Here is a 25204-nt window from a genome sequence, read left to right as displayed (position 1 = left end):
GAATTGGAAGATGGAGTATGGACTGCGTGTGTCTTTGGCGTGGCAGCAGCAGCTTCTGGAGTGCTGTGTCCTGTGGTGATGCCCTCTGTTTGGGGCGGATGGTGATGAATTGATGAATACTCAGAGGACGGCCACAGGGAAAATTAAAATGCTGGGATCATGAGTGAGTGATTTGAGGAACTCTGCTTTACTTATCAAAGAGATGCTTGGGGGAGGGGAGTTTTCAGTAAATTGCCTACATGGGGAACAGATGTTCAATAATAGGCTACTCAGTTGAGCAGATTATGATATAATGCATTTGAGGCTAAACAAATCCAGGCTTGAAATACAGCACAATTTAGCAGTGAGGGTGAATGACCATTGGAACAGTTTTACCAAGGCTTGTGGTATGTGGGCTGTCACTGGCATGTTAAAAAACCCCGAGAACAATTTCTACCCCTGCAATATGCTGCAGTTCAAAGAGGAATTAATTTGTAAAAACCCCTCTGTCCTCTGCTGTCCATGAGGTCAGTCAGCCCCCACACCACAGTCAGGTCTGGCCTGTTGTTCAGGTGATCTCCAAGTCTCTCCTTTGCCGTGGGTATCCAGGTATGTAGGACAGGTGCTTTGCAGCTGAATTCAGTGGCTCTTGTGATTCCTCTCCAGGCTGTGGCTGCTGTGGGGCTTTCTCTGCTGCCTTCCTCTACAGCTCTGCTTCTGCCTCTCCTGTCCTAAGTGCTGCTACCCGTGTTTTGCCCTCCCACCTCATGCCCGTGATAACCAGCTCCATGAAATGTTGTGGGCTTGAAATACCAAACTCCCTCTTGTGGGGAAATCCAAGCTACAGAGAGTTGAAACTTGGCTGGGGCAGGATGGAAAACAAAATGTTGGGATCTATTGCATAAAATACTGTCTTCTGTGACAAAAACAAAGATTTCCAGAGTGCTGAAGGAAAATGTCAACACTAGCAGCTGCAGCCCACAGATGTATGGGGAAGGTCATGCATTGGAGAATATTCCAGGCTCTCTACAAATAAAAGCCAGCAGCCATAACGTGTTTTCGTTCAGTTTGTATGTTTTTAGGCATTTCCCCCCCACACTGCTAGGTGTTGTGATTTATGTACCTACTACATTGAATAGACAGTATGGGGAAGGGTTCATCAGCAGATAAACAAATTCTGCATCACCTTGGGTTACCTTGGGATATGTAGGAATTTGAAGGCAGTTCTTTGATTTCTTCAGCTGTTAATATCTTCTAGCATGTTAGCACCTCCTGTCAGGTACTTTGCCTTTCAAAGCTTCTTGGCTTCTTATGATCTTTGAGCAACTTGCTTTCCTCAAACTACTGAAGCCCGGAGAAATCAAAGAGAGAACTTCTGCAATATTGTGTTTTTAAAGTGTTTTTCTTGAAGTCTTGAAGAAGCCTTTTCACAGCGTTGTTGCTGGATAAAACAAAGAGCAAAGGGTATTGTGGAAGATGCTTTGGGAAGATGGAAAGATGAGGGGGAGTGGAAGCAGCCCTGACCCACATCCTGAGGCAGGAGTGGAAGCCTGGAGGAGTGCAGTCATCAGGCGGAGTAGGTAGCGAGGAGGTCACGAGCAGGGTGGAGCAGGTTCACAGAGAGTCCTGAAAACCAAAAGAGATGTACCCCCTCCCTGACAACACCACTGTGCTGCCGCACACAGCTGGAGCACAGTAACTATTTTGATAAACTTTTAGTCTATTGCTACTAAATGAGTTTCGTCACCAGCCCTTCGTTCAGAGCCTGGAATGGTATCTTTGGCTCTTGCGCTCCTGTAGTATTCTTACAACAGAAACCCTGCAGAGGAATTGAATAAAACTGCAATTACTATCTGAGTTACTGAAGTCAAAGCCCTGCAAGCATGAGGATGCTTGGAAGTGTTTTGGAAGAGGAAGCTTGGCATCGTGGGCACATGATCTTGGCGGTCAGTAGCAGTTTCCAAAGTATTGTTTTCCACAGCAGAAAGAATCCATTGTGCATATTTCTTCATTTCAGTTTTTCAAAGCCTAGGCCCTTTGTGAAAGCCAAAACCAGCAAGAACATTTTCATTTTCCCTAGCTCCATATTGAAATCTAGGGACATGCAGCACAAGAGTTTTCAATAAATATGTGCAGCTTGAAGCAAAAGAGCAGTTGCAACATGTGCTTTCCACTGTGAGCGTGCTTCCCACCTCATTTTCATGAGTCTGGAAATGAGCATCTGTCTCTGCTCCTGACTTTCCTTAGTATCTGTGGACATGCCACTTTTTTGCTACCTCCATTGCTAAATAGGAATGTTTCTTCCTCAATATTTCACTGTAGGAATGCTGGATGTCTGAATCTTTTATGACCACCTCCAAAAGCAGCTCATGGCCCTAAGAACTCCCTCACAAATCATGACAGTCTGTATTTTCCCATCCAGAGTCACTGACTGCAGCCAACTTGTCCCCTGTGTGGCAAGGATTCCCTTCGTGCTTTTTATTTTGTTGGACATTCAGCTCTTCTGGACAGGTTTTGACAGACTTTCTGCCAAAATTGTTTAGAGAATCACCTTCTCCAAAGAGGCAGGGCCAGAGCTTTCCAGACTTGTTCCCGGATGGGTACACAGATGGCTCCCAGTGTCCTGGTGCACAAACACAGTTGTGCCCATAGAGAAGCTGCTGGGCTGGCACAGGCAGAGCTGTGTTGTTATGTTGTAGAGGGTTGGTGGTAACTGGTTGGGCTGTACCAGTTCTTTGAATCACTCCTGAACTCATGTTTTAAAGCTCTGTGGACAGACCTCCACTTTAAGTGCCGTCTTATAATTTTGTTTTGATTTGTGTTGACGTTGGAAAGTTACCTCTAGATTTATGCTGTGACTGGACCCTGGTGGCCCATTATAATGGGTCAATTAGAGAGGCTGGTGGTCATGGGAGCTACTTCTGACAGCTGGATTTCAAGACATCATCCACTCATTTCAGGACATTTACATAGAATTTACATTTTGACTGAGCCCGTCCATGTAAATGTAGGTCTGCATTGTTTCTCTTCCTTGAATGACTGTTTAATTAACTTTAAACTTAATTATGCAATCTGCCATCTGCCTAAATCCCTACAGTGCTGTTATATCACCATCCTTTTCCTCTTCCACCAAGATGTTCCCTTTCCTGGAAGTTTGCCTTACTTTTCAGTCATTAAGATGATTTCAAATAATTCACTTTGGCTATTTTTGAGGAGGACTCACAGCAACATTGTAGGAACTCTCTTTAGCTCTGTGGTCAGGCTTGGACCAAGCACAGGAATGTGCTGCAGAACCTCCAGTTTACTATTCTTTGAGTTTACATTTCCTGAGAGAAGAAGGACCTTTTTTTTATTTGCCTGTGATAAGGAGAATGTGCTCTCAGACTTTCTCTTAGACCCCAGATTGAGCATCTGAAATATTGCCTACCAGGTTTATCTCCTGCAGGTCTCTTTGCTGCAATGGAACCTCACTGTACTGATAACGTATCTCCAAGTCTTGCCTTTCCACTCCTACACCTCTAATGAATTCTTTCCCCTGACGTCCTCATTTCTCTCCATTGCTTTGTCTTTAATCTTGAGCCATCTCCTTTATTTAACCTCTTTGCTTCGAGATACTGTAAGATGCATGGAGGTGGTTCTGTTCCAAGGCTGTCCAAGAACTCTGAACTCCTTTAATTCATGTTGAGAGCAGTGTGGAAGCACGGCTGTTCCTAGCACAGGTTGGAGCAGAGCTGTGCTTGCGGGGAGTGTGGTGGATGGGGTTTGGTCCTGTGTGTGTTACTGGGGCTCTAGCACAGAACTTTGTTTGAAGTAGCTTCCAAGGAGTGTCTTTTTCCTTGCTGGTGCAGAACTCCTTCCCTGAGCAACTATACCAACAGCTGTCTTTGTGTTTTTCCTTTTAAAACTAACTAGAACAAAAAAGTATTTGGCTGTTACCATTAGTGGGACATTTAATCTCTTAAATCCGCAAAATATTTTGCAAAACATAAATAGCTTGTTACTTCTGGCCTCTCTATGACCAGTGTTTTTGTTGACATAACTTGCATTTGAGATCACTTCAATGGTGTTTGTTGGTTTTGCCTGTTGTTTTTGCCTGTGTGTGGTAATTTGATCCCGGATATTGTAGTAGTCATTTAAGTGCTTGAAGATTTTTGAGTTAGTCATTTCTATAATATGGCATCTATTGGATGTCACTGGTGCATTAGAAATTCAAAACAATCTAACAAATGTATTTTGGCTTTTAAAATTTGAGAGGGAATTATTTTAGAGGCTTCTCTGAGCTGCAGAAAATATCAAATAGCTTTGAAATTGCCTGTTTAAGCATGCGAAAGGGGCAGACACAGGGATCCTAGCAAAACCACCCTGATGTTAATGCAGTTTGTACTGGCAAAGTGTGCTTCTGCTGGGAGAGTTTATTTGACTTTGGAGAATGAAACGTTGCCTGGTACAACAGTGTCAACACTTGGACTGTGCCTGTCCGGTGCTCCCAGCCAGGAGCTGCATCCCCCCAGCTCGTCAAGGCTGGACAGAGATAGATTCATAAAAGTACCTGGGATGAGTTGTTCAGGGGCTATGTAGGATTTGGGATTTTTTTAAGTCCCAGACATCTTTCCAAAACAAGGCAGAGTTTATGTTGGCTGAACTTTAATATTGAGACTATTAATACACCCTGTTACACATCAGCATCCATAGTGGCTCATAAAGTTGTTGCAGATAGGACTTCCTGGCAGCTCGTGGAGGGTATTCATTTGCTAAAAGACCAAATTTGATGGTTTCTAAAATTTGCTTTGTCAACTGTGCCAGGAGTCAAGGGCCAATTTGAATTTACGGATCTGTGAGGTGATGCCTTGGGCTGTCACATGGCTGAACTCTAATTCATTAAGTCTCTAGTAAGGATGAAGAGTAACAGGCTTTATTTAGCTTTCTTGCCGTGTTTAACCTAGTCTGACTTAAATGGTAGTGTAGTACTAAGCATGGGCTGGCATCAGGGTAGTTCTTGTTGCCTTTGGTTGGTTAATTCCTGGTTGTGGCACTAGGGCAGTGTTGGGTGACCTTTCATTTGGTAGCTGCCATCCCTTCTAGCTCATGGGTGTATCCTTATCATGTTTTACTAAGTGCATATCTGGGTTGTCTTGAAGAATTACTTGAAATTCTTGAAGGAAATTGGTTTAAGTAATTGAAATGAGTCAGCAGTGAAATGGAACATTGTAGAAATACGGACAAATATTTAGTAACTGTGTGTTGAGTGTCTCATTAACTGATAACAAATTGTTCTATTGCGTGTTATCAGTTCTGGGGATATGCTTCTGTTTCTTCTCATGCATAAGCTAACTGGAAAACAGGGGTATTTGAAAGATTCCTTTCCATATCTAGACCATGATCTAATGCTGGGAAGCAGTGGAAAATCCTCTAAGCAATAGCAGAGTTAGAGGAGGTGTTGATGTCCAGTTATGGACTGATAAAGGTAAATAGTAGATGGAATTATTTTGTATTGGAAAAGTTTGTAACAATATTGTTCCATCCAATGCTTTCAGCATTAATTCCTTTTTTAAAATATAAAAGGAGTCATCACATGTCAAGAGAGCTGTCAGTGGGGTCAGAGTCCTAAACCCGTAGAGCTGTTACCAGCAAAGTTGTTGTGATGCTCTCACAGTCCTGCCCACCCCAGGGAGCTGCATAAGTAATGTAGGGATCTACATAAATAATGAGATGGTAGCAAAGTTTGGAAGTTTAGTTAGAGGTAAAACTGTCTAGTGACAATATAGGTGCCCTTGCTGGACCCTGAATGGGAGGTGTCGTGGATGTGCCAATGAAAATTCAGTGAGAAATACTTTTCTTCTCTGCTGGTAGTAATCAAAGAGATTGTCAGGTGCTAGAGGGCAGTTGGAATGTTTTATTTTTGGTAAAGGAAATTGAGGGTCTTGGTTCTTTCTTATGTAAAGCAATATGCAAATTTTAATATAAAATTAAAGACCTTCCAGCCTTGCTAACTTCATGTTTAGTTGAACATTTCAGTTGATTTAGTTGACTATCTAGTTGATCAACTGACTAATAGATGTAAGTTTAATTAAATGCAGTACTTTTCAAAAGCTAAACTCTAGAGTGATTTTGTATAAATTATGTCAAAATAAGCTGATTTAAAACATCTAACCTCTCTCTTACTGTAAGCCAGATCAATTATTCTGGGAAGCTGCCTGTGTGCTTTTTTTTTTTCATTCCCAAATAAGAAAAGATTAATAGGTACTTAAGTTTAAAGACCAAAATGTGCCATTGTGTGATGTCATTGTTGTGATGGAGATGAAGTGTGATGGTTTGGATTCCAGGTTGAGTTCCAGTGCTGTCCTTCCAGCGAGTTCAACCAGCTGCTGTTGGACTGGGCTCCTGGGTGGGAGCCAGCCCCCAGCTCCATCCTTTCTGCTCATTTTCCTGGTGCCCAGGTTGAGAATAAAAGTGAGTCGCTCACTGTGGACTGTTCTGAAAGCCCACAAATGCACCCACTTTACTTTCATGCCTCTCTTGCTGTGGAGGTGGGAGTTGTGTGTTTGTACTTCCCACAAGTGCTTCCCCTTGGCTAGTTTGAAGGATTTCCCTGCTCTGTGAGTGGAATTGCTGGTCCTGTTTAGGTGTGTCACTCTGTCACCTTTGCAGGGAGCCTCCGTGCCTTATACAGATGTTGAAGTTGTTCCAACCCAAATCTCCCTCCAGAGGACTTCAAGTAATGAACAGTCAACCACCTTTCCTCAAATTGTTAGTCCTTTGTTATTTCCCACTGGAAATGGCAGAATACCTAGAAATCCCAAACAAGTGTTGGCCGCATCCATAGAGAGCATCATCTGTGCAGCCAGATAAACATACCCAAGCATGTTGTGTTTGCTGTGCTGTGAATGTTTATGTCTTGCAGTAGAGTTGCTCTGTGCGCAAGCCTGAATGGTTCTGCACAGCAGACATTGCTGCTCTGTGACTGCTTCAAGTCTCCTATGGATCAGCCAGTCTCAGCTCTCAGTCACTGCACTTTAGTCTCCCTTCTACTGAAATGATTTTTAATTTTTTATTTTATTCAGTCGCTTATTGATTTATTTAGCCTTTGATTATTTTAATGCCTGGATTGTGTTATTCCTTTGTGTGACATCTTACCCCGAGATATTTTTTTCTATCTTACAAATCACACAACTATAACACCAAAGAAAAAGTAAGACTCTGACACATTTGGTGCTAGAATAAAGTTTAACCAAGTTTATGATAGTTATTTTAGAGAGGTTAGTCTCAATATATCCTACACTATCTATAAAGTAGTCAAGTTACAGTTTGCTTTGTGAAATGATGTCTATTTATCCATTTGAATATTAATGCTGGGCAGCAGGGAGAGCAGAAAAGCCCATCATCAGAGGTATTTCTAACTTCCAGTTTTAAAGGACAGGTGCATTGCAGAAGCAAATATTGGCTCCAGTTGAAACAGATGGTGACCTGTAGTTAGTTCTCTTTCTTTTAAAAGGAGAAATACAAGAAATTACAGTCATGCAGAATTTGGTGTGTTCCAGTTGAAAGCTAATTGTGACAGTTGTCTGCGGCTTTGTAACGGGGTGGTTTTGTTTTGCCATAAGTGGTGTGGCCAATGGGGTCAAATCCTTATCGAAGTGGCTGTGTGTAAACTGCCTTGCAGGCCAGCTGTGTCGAAGCAGTTTGTTCTTTTCAGTAAATTTTTAATTTGAGTTTTTTGTCTGAGTCTGAGCAAATGAAAAATCCCACGAGAGCAAGCCCAAGGCTTAAGCGCTGGAAACATGCAAATTTCTCTCTGCATGTCTACCTTTCATCACAGAAAGGTGCTTCTCCGCCCTTTGCTGTTGCTGTACATTATTTCTGTCTGTAGTGGCCCCAAATTTTTTGAACCAATGGCCACGCCAAGCGCTGGGACAACTCTGTTCTCCAGTGCCTGCATTTTAGTTTTCTACCTTTTTTGTTTTGTTTTGTTTCAGCTCCTCCTTAATTATATGTTAAGATTTAGCCTCCTTTTTATCCCAGGTTCTTTAATTCATAGTAGTATTTTCTGCGACTCACTGTCATAGAAACGAGGGTTTTAGAGGACCTTACGAGCTCGTGTAATCCATTTCACTACCTCAAGGAAAAAACGACTCTTTTTAGACCAACTCTGGCAGACATCCTTCTCACCTATTTTTAAGAGCCTCCAACGAAGCTGACTGCATGACCTTTCAGGGTGATCAGCCTAGTACCTGAATTATTTAATAGTGTTCCTAAAATCCCACCTGTTGCAGTTTAAGTCAGATTCCTTCACCAAAATGCCTCTAAAAACCCTATCCAGAGCAAACTGTGTTGCCAGTTCTCTAGTCCATGCTTTTACTTTTGGTGTCTGTTTTTAAACTTAATAACTTGACCGTTAGGGCATTTGTAAATCAGTTCATTAGGCATTTGCAAATCAGTTAATTTTAGTTCCATCTCACCACGTGGTTCATGCACAGGTAGTGTTGCCTTGGTCACATTGGTTGAAACCTAAATTTGGGGCTGTGCTCTTGCCATGTTACAGCTGCAACCTCCCTCAGACAGTCTCTTCCCTGGAAGCACAGAGTATGAAAAGCTTGATAGTGTAGAAAGAGGCCAAACTACTGTCACTGAACACAGAGGACCCCTCTTCATTTCAGCTTCCTGTTTGGAGACACCACTGTGACATGTAATCTTGTCCTGGGCTGGTCTGAGCTGGCACCTTGAGTTGTCCCTCTGCCTGTCTTGATGTCTCCTCTCCTGAATTAGAAGGATCCCTCCCTCCTTCTGCTGATTTGTTTATTATTATATATATAAAAGTTACTGTTTGTCCGTCATTGGGTAAAATAGCAGTTTTATTGTACCATATTTTTAAAGATCTCTGCTTAAGCACAGCTTTTTAAACATTTTTTTGTCTCGCTGCTGTGAAGCAATCTGTGATTTCGTTTGGGAAGGACACCATAGGTAAAAAATTTGCCTTGTAACTTGGATAGCGCCATAGCAAATAAGTTGGCGTTGCACATTTTCTGACTTGCAGGTACAAGCTTGGACCCAGGGAGCGTAGCCAGGAGGGGCTGGAAGGCAAAGCTGTGATGACATGTTCAGTATCCAGGTGGAGGGCCAAGAGGGCAGCTGCGCGGCGCTGGGTTGCATTCCAATGTGCTGATCCGTGGAACAGCGTTGGCATACGCTTTGGAAGCTGCTGCTTGCTCTCCTGGCTGTAGGGAAGGGGCTGAGGTGATGGCAGGGAAGTAAGGGGTGAGTCTTTGCAGAATATTTTCGTATGATCTTGGCCTATTCTGAACAGGCTGGACACTGGGAGCCTTGGCACTTCTTTGTGTTACCCTGCTGCCTCTGGTAGCTCCAAAGTTAATTACTCCAGCGTGGGTTGTCAAAATTATTTTTTTACCTCCTCGATTCCTGAACTGCTTAATTAAGTTGTAGGGAAGTTATATTTTCTCACTACTTGGGGGCTTAATGGGGTGGAGGCTTTGGAAACAGTTTAACAATTTCACATTTTATGTGCTCTAATGAATTTCCCAGGATTTTGGAAGGGTTGTATCCAACTTTAGCATCGTAATTTCCAGAGTTTTATTTATGCTAAAATAAGTTAGTGGTGGATTATGAGGCCCAAAGAGCCAACAGATTACAAATGAACTAATGAAGACATTGTTTCTCTTGGATAAAGGGTATGACTCACGGTTTTGACTTGTACTGAAGTACTAGAGACCATGAGCTTCACCAGGACCACAAGCTGGCACTGGGGCTCCCCTTCCCTCCCCTGTTATTTCAAACCTGTATTTGATTTCAGGTGCAGAAAAAAGAGGGTTTGCAAGGACCAGAAACAACTCTGAATCTGCAAGAACTCCCCAGAACTTCGATAGGAAGAGGCAACTCTCTGAATCGCAGACAGAAACAATGAACAATTCAGACAGCAGAGTAAATCCTAGACAACTGGGAACTCCCAGAGGTATTAAAGCAGAGTGTGTACACGCTTCAGGAATAAGCTGTCTTGAAGCCTGTGCTCAGCAATATTAAAAGATGGGCTGGGATGAATGCTGTTGACTTTAAAATGAGCTGTAAAAGACTGTTGATTATTGTAAAATATGATTATTCCAGGCTTTTCGGTGCTCTGAAGTCGGGTGCCAGTATTTCTAGGCAAACTGTTCTCAGAAATTCAACTCAGAATATTAAGCCTCTGTACAGCTGCTGTTAAGATGCACAGACATGTTTGGGGGTCAAGGTAACACTCTGAATTTTTGTTTGCAGGAGGATCCTATGCTGCTGTCCCAACATCAGGTGACAGAAAGAATCTAAATAAACCCACTCGAGGGAGGAAGAAGAGTATATTTGAAGCCTACATGTCAAAGGAAGATGTTTCAGCAGGACTGAAAAGGGGAGAGCTAATTCAGGTGCCTGAAATGTCCAGTGTCCGTGCTTTTTGTGCCCTTGGCAGGATACTTCTTGCTGAAATTTCTCACAGTTTGTGCTTCCTTTTGGAGCAGCAAAACCACAACCTCATTAGGCAGCTATTCTTTTCTGAAGAATATGAGGGTGGACCCGCTGTTAGTGTGGGTAGCTGGATCCCAGAAGGAGATTTTTATAAAGGCAGGCAGGGCTGAGATGGAGAAGGGGACGATGTCCTCAAACCACATTTGTAGTAGAGTCCTCAACACGTTGTAATGTTCTCCAGGACACATCTGGCATCCCAGTGAGATCAGCCTGGCTGGGGAAAAAAGGCAGGTGGAAGTCATTGAGGGCATGAGAGCCATGCTGAGGCATCATTTACCCAAACACACACCAGTGCATTGCCATTTAATTAGCATTGTAATGCTGATGAGGTTGTGATACTTTCATTGATACACTGAAGTTGCAAATGACATCACCTCAAATTTCGTCTGATTTCTTTTTATATTTGTGTAGTAGTTCTCATATAATAGTATAGTGGCACAATCTCTTGAGGTGTGATGAGGCTTTTATGTATAAGACTGCCTGATTCCATCCTGCAGAGCAATCTGATGTGCTCTTAACTTTCAGAAAAATAACCCTGTGGCATATCCCTGCTGATGATCAGCGTGGTCTGCTGGGCTACTTGGACCTTAGGCCAGTGCCTCTTTGAAGACCATCATAGACATCTGCAATGGGAAACAAATGGCAGGGGAAGAAATGGGAGCCTCAAGTCGTGACTTCCCCCAGGGCTGCAGTGGCATATGGCGTCAACTAAAGCTTCTGCCTTACCTTCAGGAGAGTTTTTGGCACCAATTTTTGATAATACAACCTGATAGCATTATGTGCAGTGTGTGTAGCCTGCCTATGAGGTCAAGTGCAGCTGCAGATGAGGCACATCCAGGCAATGACTATCACCTGAAAATCCCACTGAGATGCTGAGTCCCAACAGACCTGTGATTGCATGATTTCTGGCAAAGCAATCCCTAATTCTTGTGAATGCGTAATGTCTACTTCAGATCACGTGCTGCGTAACTGGAAGAGTCATACATGCTTTCTTAGGCTGTGTCTGTTTTCCTTTCATTCAGTTCCACATCTCAGGCAAACAACTGAGACTGTAGAGGTTGGATTTAATTATGTAGAACTGAGTGTCAGATCATGGGCATCCCAGCTCAGTATTTCTCATCTTCAGCTCATTCATCCTTATGATCTTGTGAAGACCATTCGTCATTGCAACCTCAGCCAGGACAAATGAGATCCTGAAAGCAACTCTAGTGAATGGACAAACATTCAGCGTTGTTCTGTACATTGGCAAGAGACACTGAACAAATACCTGCTGTGTTAATCCCCAAAAGCAGGGTGTTGGTCTGGCATGGTAACCTGCAAAAAGGCTCCACAACAGCCTGTGGAAGGGGAGATTCAGGCCTATTGGTCTGGATCTGATGGTCTTGAGCAAACTGGAGTGCTCCCGAGCACAACTCTCTGAGCACGGGCTGTCCCCTGGAGCGTCCTGAAAACACTGAATCTGTGTGTATTTGTGTGAGAATTTGAGAGATCTCTTAGAGAAAAAAGAGCCTACCATGAACACTAAGACTTTTGCTGAACCCTGGCAACTAAATGTTCCTGAAAGCCCAACCCATGGAAACTACTGGCAGATGTGGAGATCACTCAGATGAAACATGAGTGCCATGAAGTTTAAGTAGTCCTAGGTCAGGAAGAATGAGAGGTTATTTTATGGGTGCTGACGTCTGTCAATAATACAAGTCTTAATGATTCTGGTGCTGTATCTGACGTAACTCACTTTTTGATAAGTAGCACAGAGAAGTGCCCGGTGGATTCCTGGATTCATTTCATCGTGCGACGTGTGTGGAAGTGTCCTTCCACAAGAAAGGGGCTCTGCGCTCAGGCGCTGAAGACTGTGTAGAATTCCCACTTCCCTACCCTTAAAACTGCAGGGAGCAAACACCAAGCGTATCAGGTTTGTTGGAATCACATTGGATGGTCTGAAGGCAAACAAGATGTAGTTACGTAAGCGCAGGATGATGGTTATACACAACAGATGAAATCGGGTTGTGTATCCAAGAACATTGACCCAAAGGACCGTAATCATCCTGTGAAGCATCAGCCAGAAATTCATGTCTGCTCCACGCCTCCAGTGTCTCCCAGACCCTCCCTGCAGGACTGCCGGGATCAGGCGGAGCGAGAGTGTGCAGCGCACAGAGAGGCAGAGCCTGCTTTGCTGTTAAGAGGGTGTTTTTCCTTGGAAAGCTGCTGTTTTGTGGGTGTGAAGGATGGGGTTTCCCTAATTTTCGTGAATTGTTTTTTCAAAGGAGGCCTAGGTAGCAAGCAGATACTTGTGAACCCTACCCTTTTTTGGTGTTTTGTACATACAAATGGATCTAGGCAGATGTGTTATGATAGGTGTTATAAACTGCTTGATTTGGGACGCTGGGAGTTTAGTCTGAGTATTGCCTACCCTGGTTTGAGCAGAGCAGCTTAAGAAATCATGACCCTTTTGTGTCTCACTGGGGAAGCTCAATAAGGTTAGCAACTTTTTTTGGCAAGTATATATGAAACTGACTTGAATCATCAGAAAGTGTTTTAGAAACCTTGCTGCAGACCTTCTTCTTCCCTTTCACAACAGAGGCCCTACTGACAGAAAAACACTGATAAATATAGCAGCTATTATTTGCAAGCTATTGTAAAGTAATACAACATTAGTGTGACATCATGAGACTCTGCAGCCAGATCCTCATCCCCTAATACACATATGAGAACAGTTGTTCGTTGCAGATGGGGAGAGTGACTGGTTCCAGATATGATATCACAGCGTGAAATGTACAACATTGTAAATAGGATTTTCATAGGCACAGATAATAGGGCCCATCTGCTTTCTAAGATAAATTTTGGGAGTTTCTCACTTAAAGGAAAGAGCTGAAGTATTTTAATGCTACTTGATGTAAGAATTCTAATGTCAGTCGTAATTAGGTGGTGCATATAAAATGCAGACAGGCAGGCTGCAGGGTAAACGTGGTAACCCCGTGCGTGTGCTGGAGCTGGGCGTCCATGTGCACGTCGCCGCTCTGGCGCCTTCTGGGCCATGGACGCAAACCCTGATTTTTCACGCGCATGATGGGCATTTGCACCTGACTGATTGACAGCTGTCCCAAACTATTCAAGGGGATTCTGCAGAGGAACACAGGATATCCCCTCATCTGCTTTGTGCTGGTGGGTAGATGGAAATTGTTTGACTCGTTGTCAAGCAGAGCAACCATCCCTTTCCAATTTTTCCTTTCTCTCTCTAGCAACTTCCTTTAGTAACAGCGTATTGTTTTTGATGACTGATTCTGGGAAATAAGGGGAGAAAGACAACTATTGAGAGTTTCCCTCAGTGGGTACCAGTGCTAACAGGCTGATGACAGCGAGTCAGCTCTCACTTTGCCTAAGCATAGAATATCCCCAGGGTTGCTCCCAGCAGGTCATCTTTGTTTCCGTGCTGTTGTCCTGGGTTGTGACTGCCATGGAACTTGTGTGCTCATTAGTACTAGTTATGTAAGGCCTAAAGTCAGATACTGCAGCAAAGTATTCAAATAATGCCTAAAGAGTATAGCATATATGCTGCTGGTATTTCCAAACTAAGGGAAATAAGTACAATGGAAAACCTTCATAAATCTGCAGTCTTCTTCAAGGCAGCAAAATTTTCACGTGTAATCAGCTCTATTTTCATATTGTCTGAGTGTTTCCTAGACTACATAAAAAAATTATTTGCTGCAGTAAATTTTTAAGGAAGCAATTCCTGTGAGATGTTCCTATGATTGCTTAACACAGAAGTGCAAACAGATGGAATCTGTTCGTATGATAAATTGGCCAATGTTACTTCAAATACACAAGTGGAGAAATTTCTAAAGTTTCAGCCCAAAGCAGAAGCCTGTTGGAAGGCAGATACCTAGTTGTATTCCTGTGGGAATCAAATGCTGTCAGTCTGAACTGCAGTCAGCTGAATCCCAATTGCCAGAACCCTCTTGGGATGAGAATGGCACTGCTGTGTAGCTTGTAAGGCCTTAGTTGGCTCTGCCTTTCTCTTGGATGGACCTGAGTGCAAGCAGCAAAACTGGTTGGTTTACTTTTGGAGGAATTTGATATGAATTTGTTGCAGGTGACTTGGGCTTTGAGTTGGCAGATAACAAAGCAGAAATAGATAGACCATGGAGTTTCAAATGTATTTAAGATAGTTTGACTTTAAGCGTGTTTAAACAGGATTTAATCCTGTAGACTTTAAGTGTTTGTTTTTGGAAAATCCTTTTGGTTCTTTTTTGGTGATGTTCTTTATTATCACAGAGTTACTGCTGCTGTCTATTTGTAGAAACTGCCTAAGCAGCCAGAGCCCCATAAGACTGATACCTGCTGCCATGCAAGCTCAGCTTTTCCTCTTTCCTTGCGTCCTCCAAGATAAACAAAACCAACATTCTCCTTTTCCAAGACAGAGCAAACTAAATTGTTTCTATTGTCCGTTTGCTAGTGAAGTTGGTGGATGCTCAGCAGAAAATGTGTGAAGGGAACAGGAGGGGTTGGATCCTCAGTTCACCCAGTAGCAGCAACAACTAATGATTCAACATCTCCTCAACGACAGACTGCAGTAGATCAACTTAAGCCTATCATGAAACTGCCTTTTGGCTTGAAATTGCTTGGATGCTAAGTTGTCAAGACTTGAAATGTATAATGGAAATTTAGATGTATCTCTCATGTTTCACAGTAGATATATTACCCCCAGCTCTCTAATTTAACTGGTGTTATATAAAACTAATAAGATTCAGGCATAATCTTTCTCCTTCTTTTATTTTTTTTTTAGGGGCCCCTGAGAATAAATCCTAAGAAGTACCATGAAGCCTTCATTCCATCTCCAGTAAGTGTAATTTTATAATGCTTTAAAGTTCATAAGTAAAGGTGCATTAAGATAGGAGTTATGCTGTGCACAGAAGGTCACTCAGAGGTGAATGAGTTGGAATAAATGAACTCAATCTGGATTTTCTTTTATATCTAATATTCCCAAACAAATCCTACTTTTTTGTACCTCAAAGAAATACTTCTCTTGTGCTGAAATTGGGGATACTGCTGGGTCCCACAAAGGCCAACTGAAGTCAGGTTTGAGGACCACCAGATAGTGTAATCAGAAACCCTTGGTTTATGGCTGCAGAGGTTTTATAGATTTTCCACTGATTTAAGTTAATCTTCCCTAAACAAATATGCTCTCCATTTTCGATCTGCTGCATGAGCTAATTTGAAAAGTCATTCCAGAAATAATATGCGTGATTCCTTTTCATGTGCCCGCTTTGGCATGGACTGCATCTTGGTTGGCTTGGGATGTGCTTCTGTCACATGGGACTGGCTTGCACCTCTTCTTTCTTCTTTCCTTATTTTGACAGAAAGGAAGAGATCTTGCAATTTCAGGGCCTTCCAGTTGGGATGGTGACCTCACAGTTGGCACAGCCAAATCTTTTTATCTGGAACTGACTTGGTCAAAATGTTGCTGTCAATGAGAGAGAGTTTTATATTGAAATGTTTTGCTGGTGTGGGGGAGAGAAGGCAGAGCCTGCCCTGAGACAGTGAAACACTGATTCTGTTGTCCCTGCTGCTGACAGAGCTATTGTTTTGGGGTTTGGATTGAAAGCCTTGAAATTCATGGCATTGTCATTTCATGTTGTTGATTCAGGGTAACGTTTTGGAGCCTTCTTTTTGTTAGAGAAGGCTGGCATTACAGGCGTGGGGAAAGGCTGGGGGTGCACAAAATAGACTAAGATTAACTAGAAGAAGTACAGACCAGTTGTCTGGTACATCAGTAGGGCAGGGCTCTGTGTGTAAGTAAAAGGAACTGTGATCCTTCATTTACAGGTGTCCTTGTAGATGTGGTAAGTGCAAGCTGTTAAATATATTCTCTGAAATTACAAAATGCAAGGTTAAAAGAGAAGTCCAGCTACTCGCAAGAGTTAATTGGGTGTGAGGCTTTATCCCTTATCACTCCTCTCATGTCCAGCTGTTGCCCTGTGCCTGTTTTACATGCAGGAATACATATATTAAGGAGGGTTAGCAGAGATCGTTATCTCAGCTGTGTTTGCACTTTTCTGTCCTTTATGGAGCTGAATACCAGAACCAGGAGAATCAACACCTGGATGAAGATGACTCTGGCTAGTGTAGGCACAGTCCTTTAAGAGAGATGCTTTAGGAAGCTCATCCTTTGTATAACATGATTTGCCATAATGGAGGGTTTGCAGCCTTGGTGCTTTGCTGGACTTCCCATCATTGCCAGATGCTGCAAGAGCTGCAGCTGTGAAAAATCACCCTTTCTCTCCTGCTGTTGGCTAGGGCACTGTACCCCTTTCTCTTCAGCTATGACTTGGCCAGGGCTTCATGGAGTTCAAATGCAACAGCTGTTCATCTTCTGGCACCAGAAGTCCCAGTGTGTTTCTTGCTGCACATGTGCTCTGTCTGCTCGTCTCATTATTGCATGAAGAGCTGAGGGGAAGGCCCAGGGCTTTTCTCTTGAAAGCTACCCAGAGAACAGACCCAAGCATTTAAACCTCTGCTTCCAGAGCAGATGGAAGTACTGCAGATCTTCCTTTTAACAGAGAGAGAGATAGCAAGCACCACCAGTGATGTTCCCAGGTGGCCACAGAGCAGTGAAATAGTTTTGCTCCCTGGAGGGGGCTGCAGAAGTCTGAAGCTGTTGTGGCCAATACAGTATATGCACCCCGGGGGCAGCTGAGACTTTGCAAGTGATTGTGTTCTGTTGACATTCAGTGCTGTTTTAATTGCATTAGTAATCTGAAGTGCCAGCTGTGCAAAGGAAGAAGTGGGATGCACAAACGTTCTTGGAAGTGCATAAGTTTGCCCAGCAATCGTGAGCCTGTAGCTCAAGATATAGTGATGTTTCCTTTTGGAGGGAGAGCCAAAACTGATGGCAGTTTTCTGATTACAGCTTTGTTGCAGACGTTGAAGTTAACTGCTCTAAAACAGGTGTGCATACACTTATATAAGTGTGTGTGTATATATAGTTTGGAATGAGAGTGACTGGCTGCAGAGACAAGACTCTTGCAGTGTATGGAGATGCAGCTTTAACTAAGTGGTGTGACACATCAGGCACCTTTACAGAGAGTGGAAGAAAAGGTCTGCTTCGTGTTTTCTTGGACACAGGAGAGAAGGAAAAAAACCCTGTAGAACAAACAAATTTTTGTGAATGCCAACCTGTGTCCTGCAGCGCAGAGCAACTACAGTTACAGACAAAAAAACCTCAAAAAAACCAAAACAGAAATTTACCTTAAAAAGTGACTTTGAACTTTTCATTTTTATGTATGTGGTGAATTTAGGTAAAGAGTTGGGGCTGAAGGGAAAAAGGGTGGGGAGAAATAAGGAATAAGACCATGTGTAAAAAATCTGGCTTTTTGAAAAGAACAGTTTCCAATTTGAATTATGTTGGTCCAAGAGGCTTTGCAATTTTTCTGCATCTTGTCATGGGAGGCAGCTTTCACACAGCTGTTGAGCTGCTGCTGCTTTTCTTTCTAAGAGTAATTTGGTCTCTTGGAGGACGGCCTTCTTTCACATCATGGCAGGGTTCTTCCTTTTATTGTTTTGGTATCTAAGCAGAGTAAGATACTTATGTGATATTAGGACTTCATGTTTTCAGGTTATAAAAGAAGTTTTTCTTGGAGACAGAGCATGCTGGTAGTTCTGATTGGATTTACTCATGCATGTGAGACTCAGGAGTGTGTGTCTGAGAAGTGACTGAAGTTGTGAATCTGAATTCTTGTGAGGCTGGTTTTTTCATTGAAAGGCAATGAAATACTAATCTAAAGAAACATCCTCCTTTATTGTATCTTAAAACTATGCAAAGAAAACTCTCCTTAGAAAAACTATGTTAACTGCTCATATTGATACTAAAAGCTCACAGTTTGACGTGTTCATGGCACTGTAAGCAGACACATGGAATTCTTCATATACTGAATTATGGGAAAACAGAAATTAAAGCAACAAGAGCCCTGTCAATAATAATTAAAAAAAAGGGACAAAACTGGCAATCCTTTAAAAGCTAAAATCTTTGTGTTGACGTCTTCAGGAAACTTTATTCACCCCATGAAGAAAATCTTTCAAACCAAATTTAGATTAACTGAATACCAAACATGTCTGGGATGAATAATCAAAGTGCATGCAATTAGTAGAGGCTCTTGTGCAAGGATGTTAACCCAGTGCATCCAGAGAAGGTGTCCTAACATGTCTGTTACAGTAAAAGATCTCCTGGCTTGCAGTTGGCATCTGTAATCATCATTATTTGGAATGTCTTCTAACATTAGTTGTGCCAAATGCAGAATATATGGTGTTAACTCATTTGAAAAACAAGAGACTTCATCCCCAGCTACAATCCAAGCCACCTTCACAGGGTGACCTGCTGATCCAGGAGCTTCATATCCTTGCTTTCTCACCTCACCAGGACAGCAGCAGGAGCTCTGCATGGAGCGCTTTGCAGAGACTGTCCTGTAAACATGTTCTGAACACTGGCTTTGAGTGCTTGAGGTGGGAAATTAATGTGTCAAGAGCTGTGACTGCAGAAAACTCTCTCTCCATTCCTAAGAGTAACTGTAGAGGAACAGAGCAGAGCTTGCAGATGACACATCTTGAAGGCTTGGCTCTGCCTTGAGTAAATAGTGTGGAATTGCTGTACTGGCACATCCATACGAAGGATTTCTTCTGTTTGCTGAAAGATATTGTATGTTGAAGGACTTGTGGTGAATCCATTTCATTCCTGTGCTCAACTGGAGGATGTTTGCCTCACCAGGCTGTGTGTCTTTTTTGATGGCAGTGTTTTAAACCTCATAACAACTGTAATTTAGTATGTTTTGGTCTGGCACTTATTTTTCTTCCTCTTTGACTAGGATGGAACTCGCGATATCTTTATTGATGGAGTGGTTGCTCGCAACAGAGCCCTGAATGGTGACATCGTGGCAGTGAAACTGCTTCCCAAGGATCAGTGGAAGGTCAGTTCAGTATATTTTTTCTGTGATTTGAGAGAAAGAGCTTATTACTGTTTTTATCACTGAACTTTAGGGTTTGAGACAGAGAATAGAGAATTTCCTACAGATCAGTTATTTGCAGTTTATGTTGCTGTGGATTAAAAGATTTTATCCGTTACGAGTGTTGAAACCTCACTCTTTGCATGGAATGGCCTTCTTTAGCACTGTATGGAAGTCTGATGACATGGCTGGTCCAAAGCTCAGTTGTCAGAGGTGACTTCTGGTATCTGTTCTTTAGCTGTCTTCGTGCTGTGGCTTTGGGTACCGCTGTGTAGGTGTTTGCAATTGCTCATGTATTTGACAAGTGTTGTTCTCAAGGCTTTAGTAATGATTAACTCTCTCTAATTTGTGGGTCCTCAATCCATGGGAAGTTTATTTTGTCACAGCTCCAGATTTTGTGGTAATACCCTTCTTTACATGAATGAAGCATGTGTGAAATGACTGGAGCAATGCAAATGTGGGACAACCGCTTTTCATGTCTGAGAATTTCACTAAGATCACTCTGGACTTTTTTTTTCTTTCACTGGTCAAACTCAAAGTCCTTTCAAACATCTGGATAATTTGACTGTGTTTGCAGGTTTGTCTTTTAACACCACTATGCAAGGGAAGTTCTTGCTCCTTTTCTCTTGTTGCTGGGAGCTGTAAGCTACAGTTAGGAATTTTAACATAGGTTTTCACACGTAAGCATGACAGGACCACCCCAAATTGTTTTCCAAACATGGTTTTTAACCTCTTTTTGAGAGTTTAAAGACTATTTATGTTCTGGACAAAAGTTATAGTAAAGATGATTCCAGCAGGGTAGGGACTGATCTGAACTGCCCTGGCCTGATGCTTTTTAATCAGTCCAGCTACTTTCTCTGCCTCTCTTTGTTTGAAGTTACATGTTTTTAGGCTTGCAAATGCAAGGTCTTCAGTCTGGTCATTTGCTGAACTTTCTACCTACTTTGTTTAAATCTAGTAACAATGGAAGTGTTGTTTTGAATTGCTTTAGAACTTGTCTATTCCTTTTAAGTATTCAAAAAGTGAGTACATTACCTGAGTATTTATTGATACATGTAAATACAAAACTAGCTTGTACAAAAGGCAATCATAAGTGGGATCCAAAATATCACAGGTGTATCCATATGCAAATACAGGAAAGAGATCTACTGCAATCTGTATAACCTCTGGGAATGAGCTTTGAGGGTCAAAGCAAAATTTCTCTGATAGCTATTCAAGACTTCAAATCAGAGTTCACTAAAACTGTTTTGACAGCTATCTGGTTTGATCACCAAATCCATATACATAAATTATCTTTTGTGTTAAACCATTTTGTTTAGTTGGAAAAATTGAATAGTTTGGATGCTTAGATCCTTTACCAGGACCTGCCACCACAAGGGCTTCTTTGTAAACTTGATAGAGGTTGCCTGAACTGGAAGCTTTGTCTGTAGTTTTCCATTTATATCTGTCTCTAAATAAAGATAACACCTCTTTCTTGTATCCTCATATCTTCATATGTTCAACAGTAATGATATTTTATGAATACAAGAGAAAGGGTTCAGAATGTTATCCCTGTCCTGGGAAAATGCTGGAATAAATAGAACTGGTGGAGAGCTGGTATCTGACTGCGAGGAGGCAATTCAGAAGACTTGAGTGTTTTGTAATATGATTATGATTCTTCTGTGGTGAATTTAACCTTGCCAAATGAAGTAGCTGGAACATGCCAGTCATGTTTTTCAGCCACACAGGTGCTGCCCTATGTAGTCTCATTCTTTGTTTCTTGCCATCAGCAACTCAGTCAGCGATGACATCCCTTTTCCCCTGCTCCCTGAATCTCTTACTATGTGCTCATGTTTGTATTAGTTCTTTGGGAAGGATGCCACTAAGTTGCACTGAAAGATAACTGCATTCTGCCAAGTAATTCATACTGATTAATGATAAACTGTCTCAACCTATTTTAGATTTTTCCATTTGTTTAGTCTCATGCTGCTGCAAAGCTGCCACATAGGTGTCTTGAGGGTTTTCTCCTTCCCATTGGGCCTTTGGAACAAGCTGAAGAGCTTCTATCATTTCTTTGAAAAATGTAAATCAGATATATGGTATAACTCATGCTCTCAAAGGAGACTTTAGAGTCTCTGTATATATTGGTTTGTTAGGGTTGAGATGTGTGTGCTGATTATTTTTATGGCTCACTATTCCTAACACTTTACCTTGTGCTCCACCGAGAACTGAGCTGGGTATTTTTACAAGATAAAGTTGTTGATTCAGTGGCATGGTGAGTTTGTGCCTTCTGAGTTTTGAGCACCCTGGATGGCCTCTGGGTGCTCTGGGGGAAGATCTTCGCATTGCTACTGCAGATGGTTCCTGTCATGGACCTTTCCCTGCAGTCACAGTGTAATTCTGCATCCCAGTTATGGCAGGTCTTAGCTGGCACCTCAGTTCAATTTATGTGTGTAAATGGGAGGAAGAGGGAAAACCTGTGACTGGTAACAAGCTATGGATTTTGGATAGGGAAATCTGTGTGTTTGCTTGAGTTGTTGAGCAAATTAGGAGCTGCCCTGTCCCCAGCAAATCAATTATTGCAGGTGAGGTACCTGTGAGGAAAAACTCCACCAACTGGAGAGCAGTTTCTTCAGGGATATACTGTGTTCCACTGATTCTGTAGTGGTGATACCTTACACACAGGTATAAATGCCACAGTGAAATGTAAGGGGATGGTGAAATACTCTGGGTGCATGGTTATACTTCATGTAATACTTTCTTGAGAGGGACAGCAATATTTTCTTCCTCCAGCCTTCCACTTCTTGGCTCAGTGGTGGGAAATTTATCAGGCTTGAATTTCTCAACATCATGTCCTTCCCAGTGTGTGCATCAATTGCTTGGATGAGCTACTGTGGTCCTCCCTGTGCTAATTCTGTCTGGTCTTAAAGCTGTGTTTGTTCATCTGTCCGCCGGGAGAGCTGCGTGCTGTTCAGCAATGATCAGCTTGTCAGTTCATATTTCTCTGCTTACTATGAGTCCTGATCAAGAGCCAACGATTTCAGTGTGGCACCACTGACTTGAAGGAGAGATATTTGTTATCCCTGGAATTTGTTATCTTGCTCTTCTGAAGAAGGTGGCCGTCGGCCTCCTGCCAGGGTTGAGCGGCGTGCGTTGCGGTGACCGCATTTGGAGGCTGTATTTCAGAAGTTCCTCTCCTGTCCTCTTGTGTTACATCTCGGGAATATTGAGGTGCTATGGTAACTTTCAAATATTTAGCTTTTGCAAAGTAAGGTATTTGACTTAGACTGTTTTTCCAGGTACTTAACCTACTCCTAGTGGATGAAGTCAGAGTATCTTGCAGTGAGCTACACTGGCTCCTTACTTCAAGCTGTAGCCCTTCCCTGAGTCTGTGCCTTTATCTTCTGGAAGAACGTCACGATAAAAGATAGCCGGTGTCAGAGGATTTACCTCGGTCCTTGTCAATTATTCTGATAAAGAAGAAAAATGGTGCTTTATTTCTTGACTGATTTGCACTGCTTTATCTTCCACCCGTGGGTTCTTATTATATTTTATGGAGTTGTGCTTACATCAATTTCAGAAGCTTCAATTATACAGTGGGATAATTACTGGAAGGCAAAAAAAATGTTGATATGATGATTACAGCAGTATTTCTCAGGCTCATCAAAGAGGGAAGCAGCGTGTCAGTATAGAGGATAAACCTAACCCATCTTTCCTCACAGGCTCTTTTTGCTCTTTTACCACCTGCTTAATTGCCAGACAGAATTTGTTTAATTTCAGGTATCTGTTTTGGTTTTTCTTGCAAGATGTAATTTCTTTGGTGGAAGGAAATAGCATAATAAGTCATTTGATATCACTTGGGGCTTGGATTCCTGGCCCAATCCCTGGTGCTTTTAGAGTGGTAGTTTATAACGTGGAATGTTTTTCATGACAACCGTCTCACGCGTTGCACGCTATGGCTGCAATTTTAGAGTCTTAGTCTGAAAATAGTACCCAGACTAGGACTTTGTGCTGCCCAAAACTTCCTCAGAAGAATTTTGGGGTCTAACCTTCTAATGCCTGCTACATTATGCCAGGAAGGTCTCCAGTTCTACATAAATATACTTTATATGTAGATAAAATAATAACAGGTTAACCTACCAGTTTCTCAGAAAGCAGTGCAACTCGGTGCCTGCAAGTGGTATCTTTTGTTGTTGTTTCATGAAACATTTCTTTCTCAGCTTAAAGTGCTTCTTTACACAATTGGCAGTTCTTTTGAGCTTGTCAGAAGGTCTCTAAGGCCAGGGATGTAGAACTGTTCATTTATGTACAATGTGTGTTGCTGGATAATGGGATAATGGGTCCAGCATTTTAGTCATGAGGTGTCCAAAAGTAATAGAAAAGAGTAATTCTTCATAGCTCATGAAAGCACATGTTCTGTTCAACACTGAGCTGTCAGGTGCAATACAGTGCAGCAGGAGATCTTCAAGCCTCTTCTGAGCCATACATCAGAGATAAATATTTAAACACTTTCTGTACAGAAGACATAGAGTGCAATTCACTTTTCTCAGCTGTGACTCTTGTTGGCATAAGTACAAACAAATGCAGAGAAGGAACAATTTGATTCAAGCAGTCATCATAAATATCACCGTGTATAGTTTGAACAGAGCTACGTATCCTGGCAAGTCACTGCCTCCAACTGTTGGTGAAAACTTATGAAGCATTAGTTGTCCAGAGGGGATGCTAGCTTTGGATTTGCCATGCTGAATAATAATTCATTTCAACCAAATTCTTCTGCGAGTCAGTTTCTTCTGAAAATCTCGCAGCTAATATAAGGATAACAGAAACTCAGGAGGAGATGGGGTTCTTAGAGGGTTATCACAGCAATACTGTTGGAGTCTAACAATCAAGAATGTTGTTTGGAAACATTACATTCATAATAATAAAAAAAAAGTTCTGGAGAAGTCATTATTGAAATACTAAGTGTTCTGGCACGCTGAAAACGTTCAAGTGTAATTCATGATATTCAGGAGTAAAGAGGGAAGCCTAAGAAGCCAGCTAGGAAGACGTCCAGAAAAGCAGGGCTCTAGCAAATCTGAAAGGTTGATGGATGCTGTAGAGAGGAAGGGTAGTTGTTTTGGGTTTTTATTTGTTTTGCTGTAGGCTTTACAGTGAGGGCTGTAAGTTGATGGTCACACACATGTGCATGCATAGCCCTCCCCATCTTGGCAAATCCCCAAACCACAAATTGGTGGAATCTGGAAAAGCTTCATTACATGCTTACTTTCTAATTGTGCCATTCTTTGGATGGCCACATGTTGTTCCACACTGCTGGGCCTGATGGGCCTTCGCTGTGAGCTGGCATGGCTTTTTCCAGGCTTTGCTTAGCTCCAAACCAACTGGGTATAGAGTAGCAATGCAGTAAATTGATAACAAAAAAGCTGAGAAAATAGGAAGCATTGCCCACTGAGACACATGTGCCATTACATCTGCTCTTCTTGCAGATGCCATTATTACATTTTGTTAATCAAATATCACTTGAAGTGAACCAACCGACATCTTAACACAGAATTTTAACAGCAAGCCCTGGCATGCTTTTTGTGCTGTATAATGATATAATTACTGTAATGATCTGGGTTGTGTGAGATTGCCGTGACCCAGTGCTGCGTTCAGCCCTTGCCTCCCCCTGCATGTGTAAAACAAGGAGGCAGAAATACCAGCTTTTTGGATGTTGCAAGCAACCTTACTTTCCTGAGAAGGGCCTTTCC

The 25204-nt window shown here is 42.2% G+C and overlaps 1 protein-coding gene across 4 annotated transcripts in view; it reads left to right on the top strand.

Moving 5' to 3' along the window:
- The window catches only part of DIS3L2 (DIS3 like 3'-5' exoribonuclease 2), a 183193-nt gene that overhangs the window by 8482 nt on the left and 149507 nt on the right, over positions 1-25204 (top strand). For 2 of the 4 annotated variants that reach the window (XM_032698259.1, XM_032698258.1), the window contains exons 2-6: positions 9011-9231; positions 9785-9943; positions 10243-10385; positions 15269-15322; positions 19341-19442. In XM_032698259.1, the coding sequence (XP_032554150.1) occupies positions 9892-9943; positions 10243-10385; positions 15269-15322; positions 19341-19442 (351 nt within the window). In that variant the 5' untranslated portion in view covers positions 9011-9231; positions 9785-9891. The remainder of the gene's footprint in view (positions 1-9010; positions 9232-9784; positions 9944-10242; positions 10386-15268; positions 15323-19340; positions 19443-25204) is intronic. The other 2 variants (XM_032698257.1, XM_032698260.1) reach the window with 1 other exon arrangement.

The sequence above is a fragment of the Chiroxiphia lanceolata genome, chromosome 10, assembly GCF_009829145.1.
Source record: "Chiroxiphia lanceolata isolate bChiLan1 chromosome 10, bChiLan1.pri, whole genome shotgun sequence".
Taxonomy (NCBI): domain Eukaryota; kingdom Metazoa; phylum Chordata; class Aves; order Passeriformes; family Pipridae; genus Chiroxiphia; species Chiroxiphia lanceolata.
Note: the sequence above shows the minus strand (reverse complement) of the source record. Positions and strands in the feature narration are given on the sequence as shown.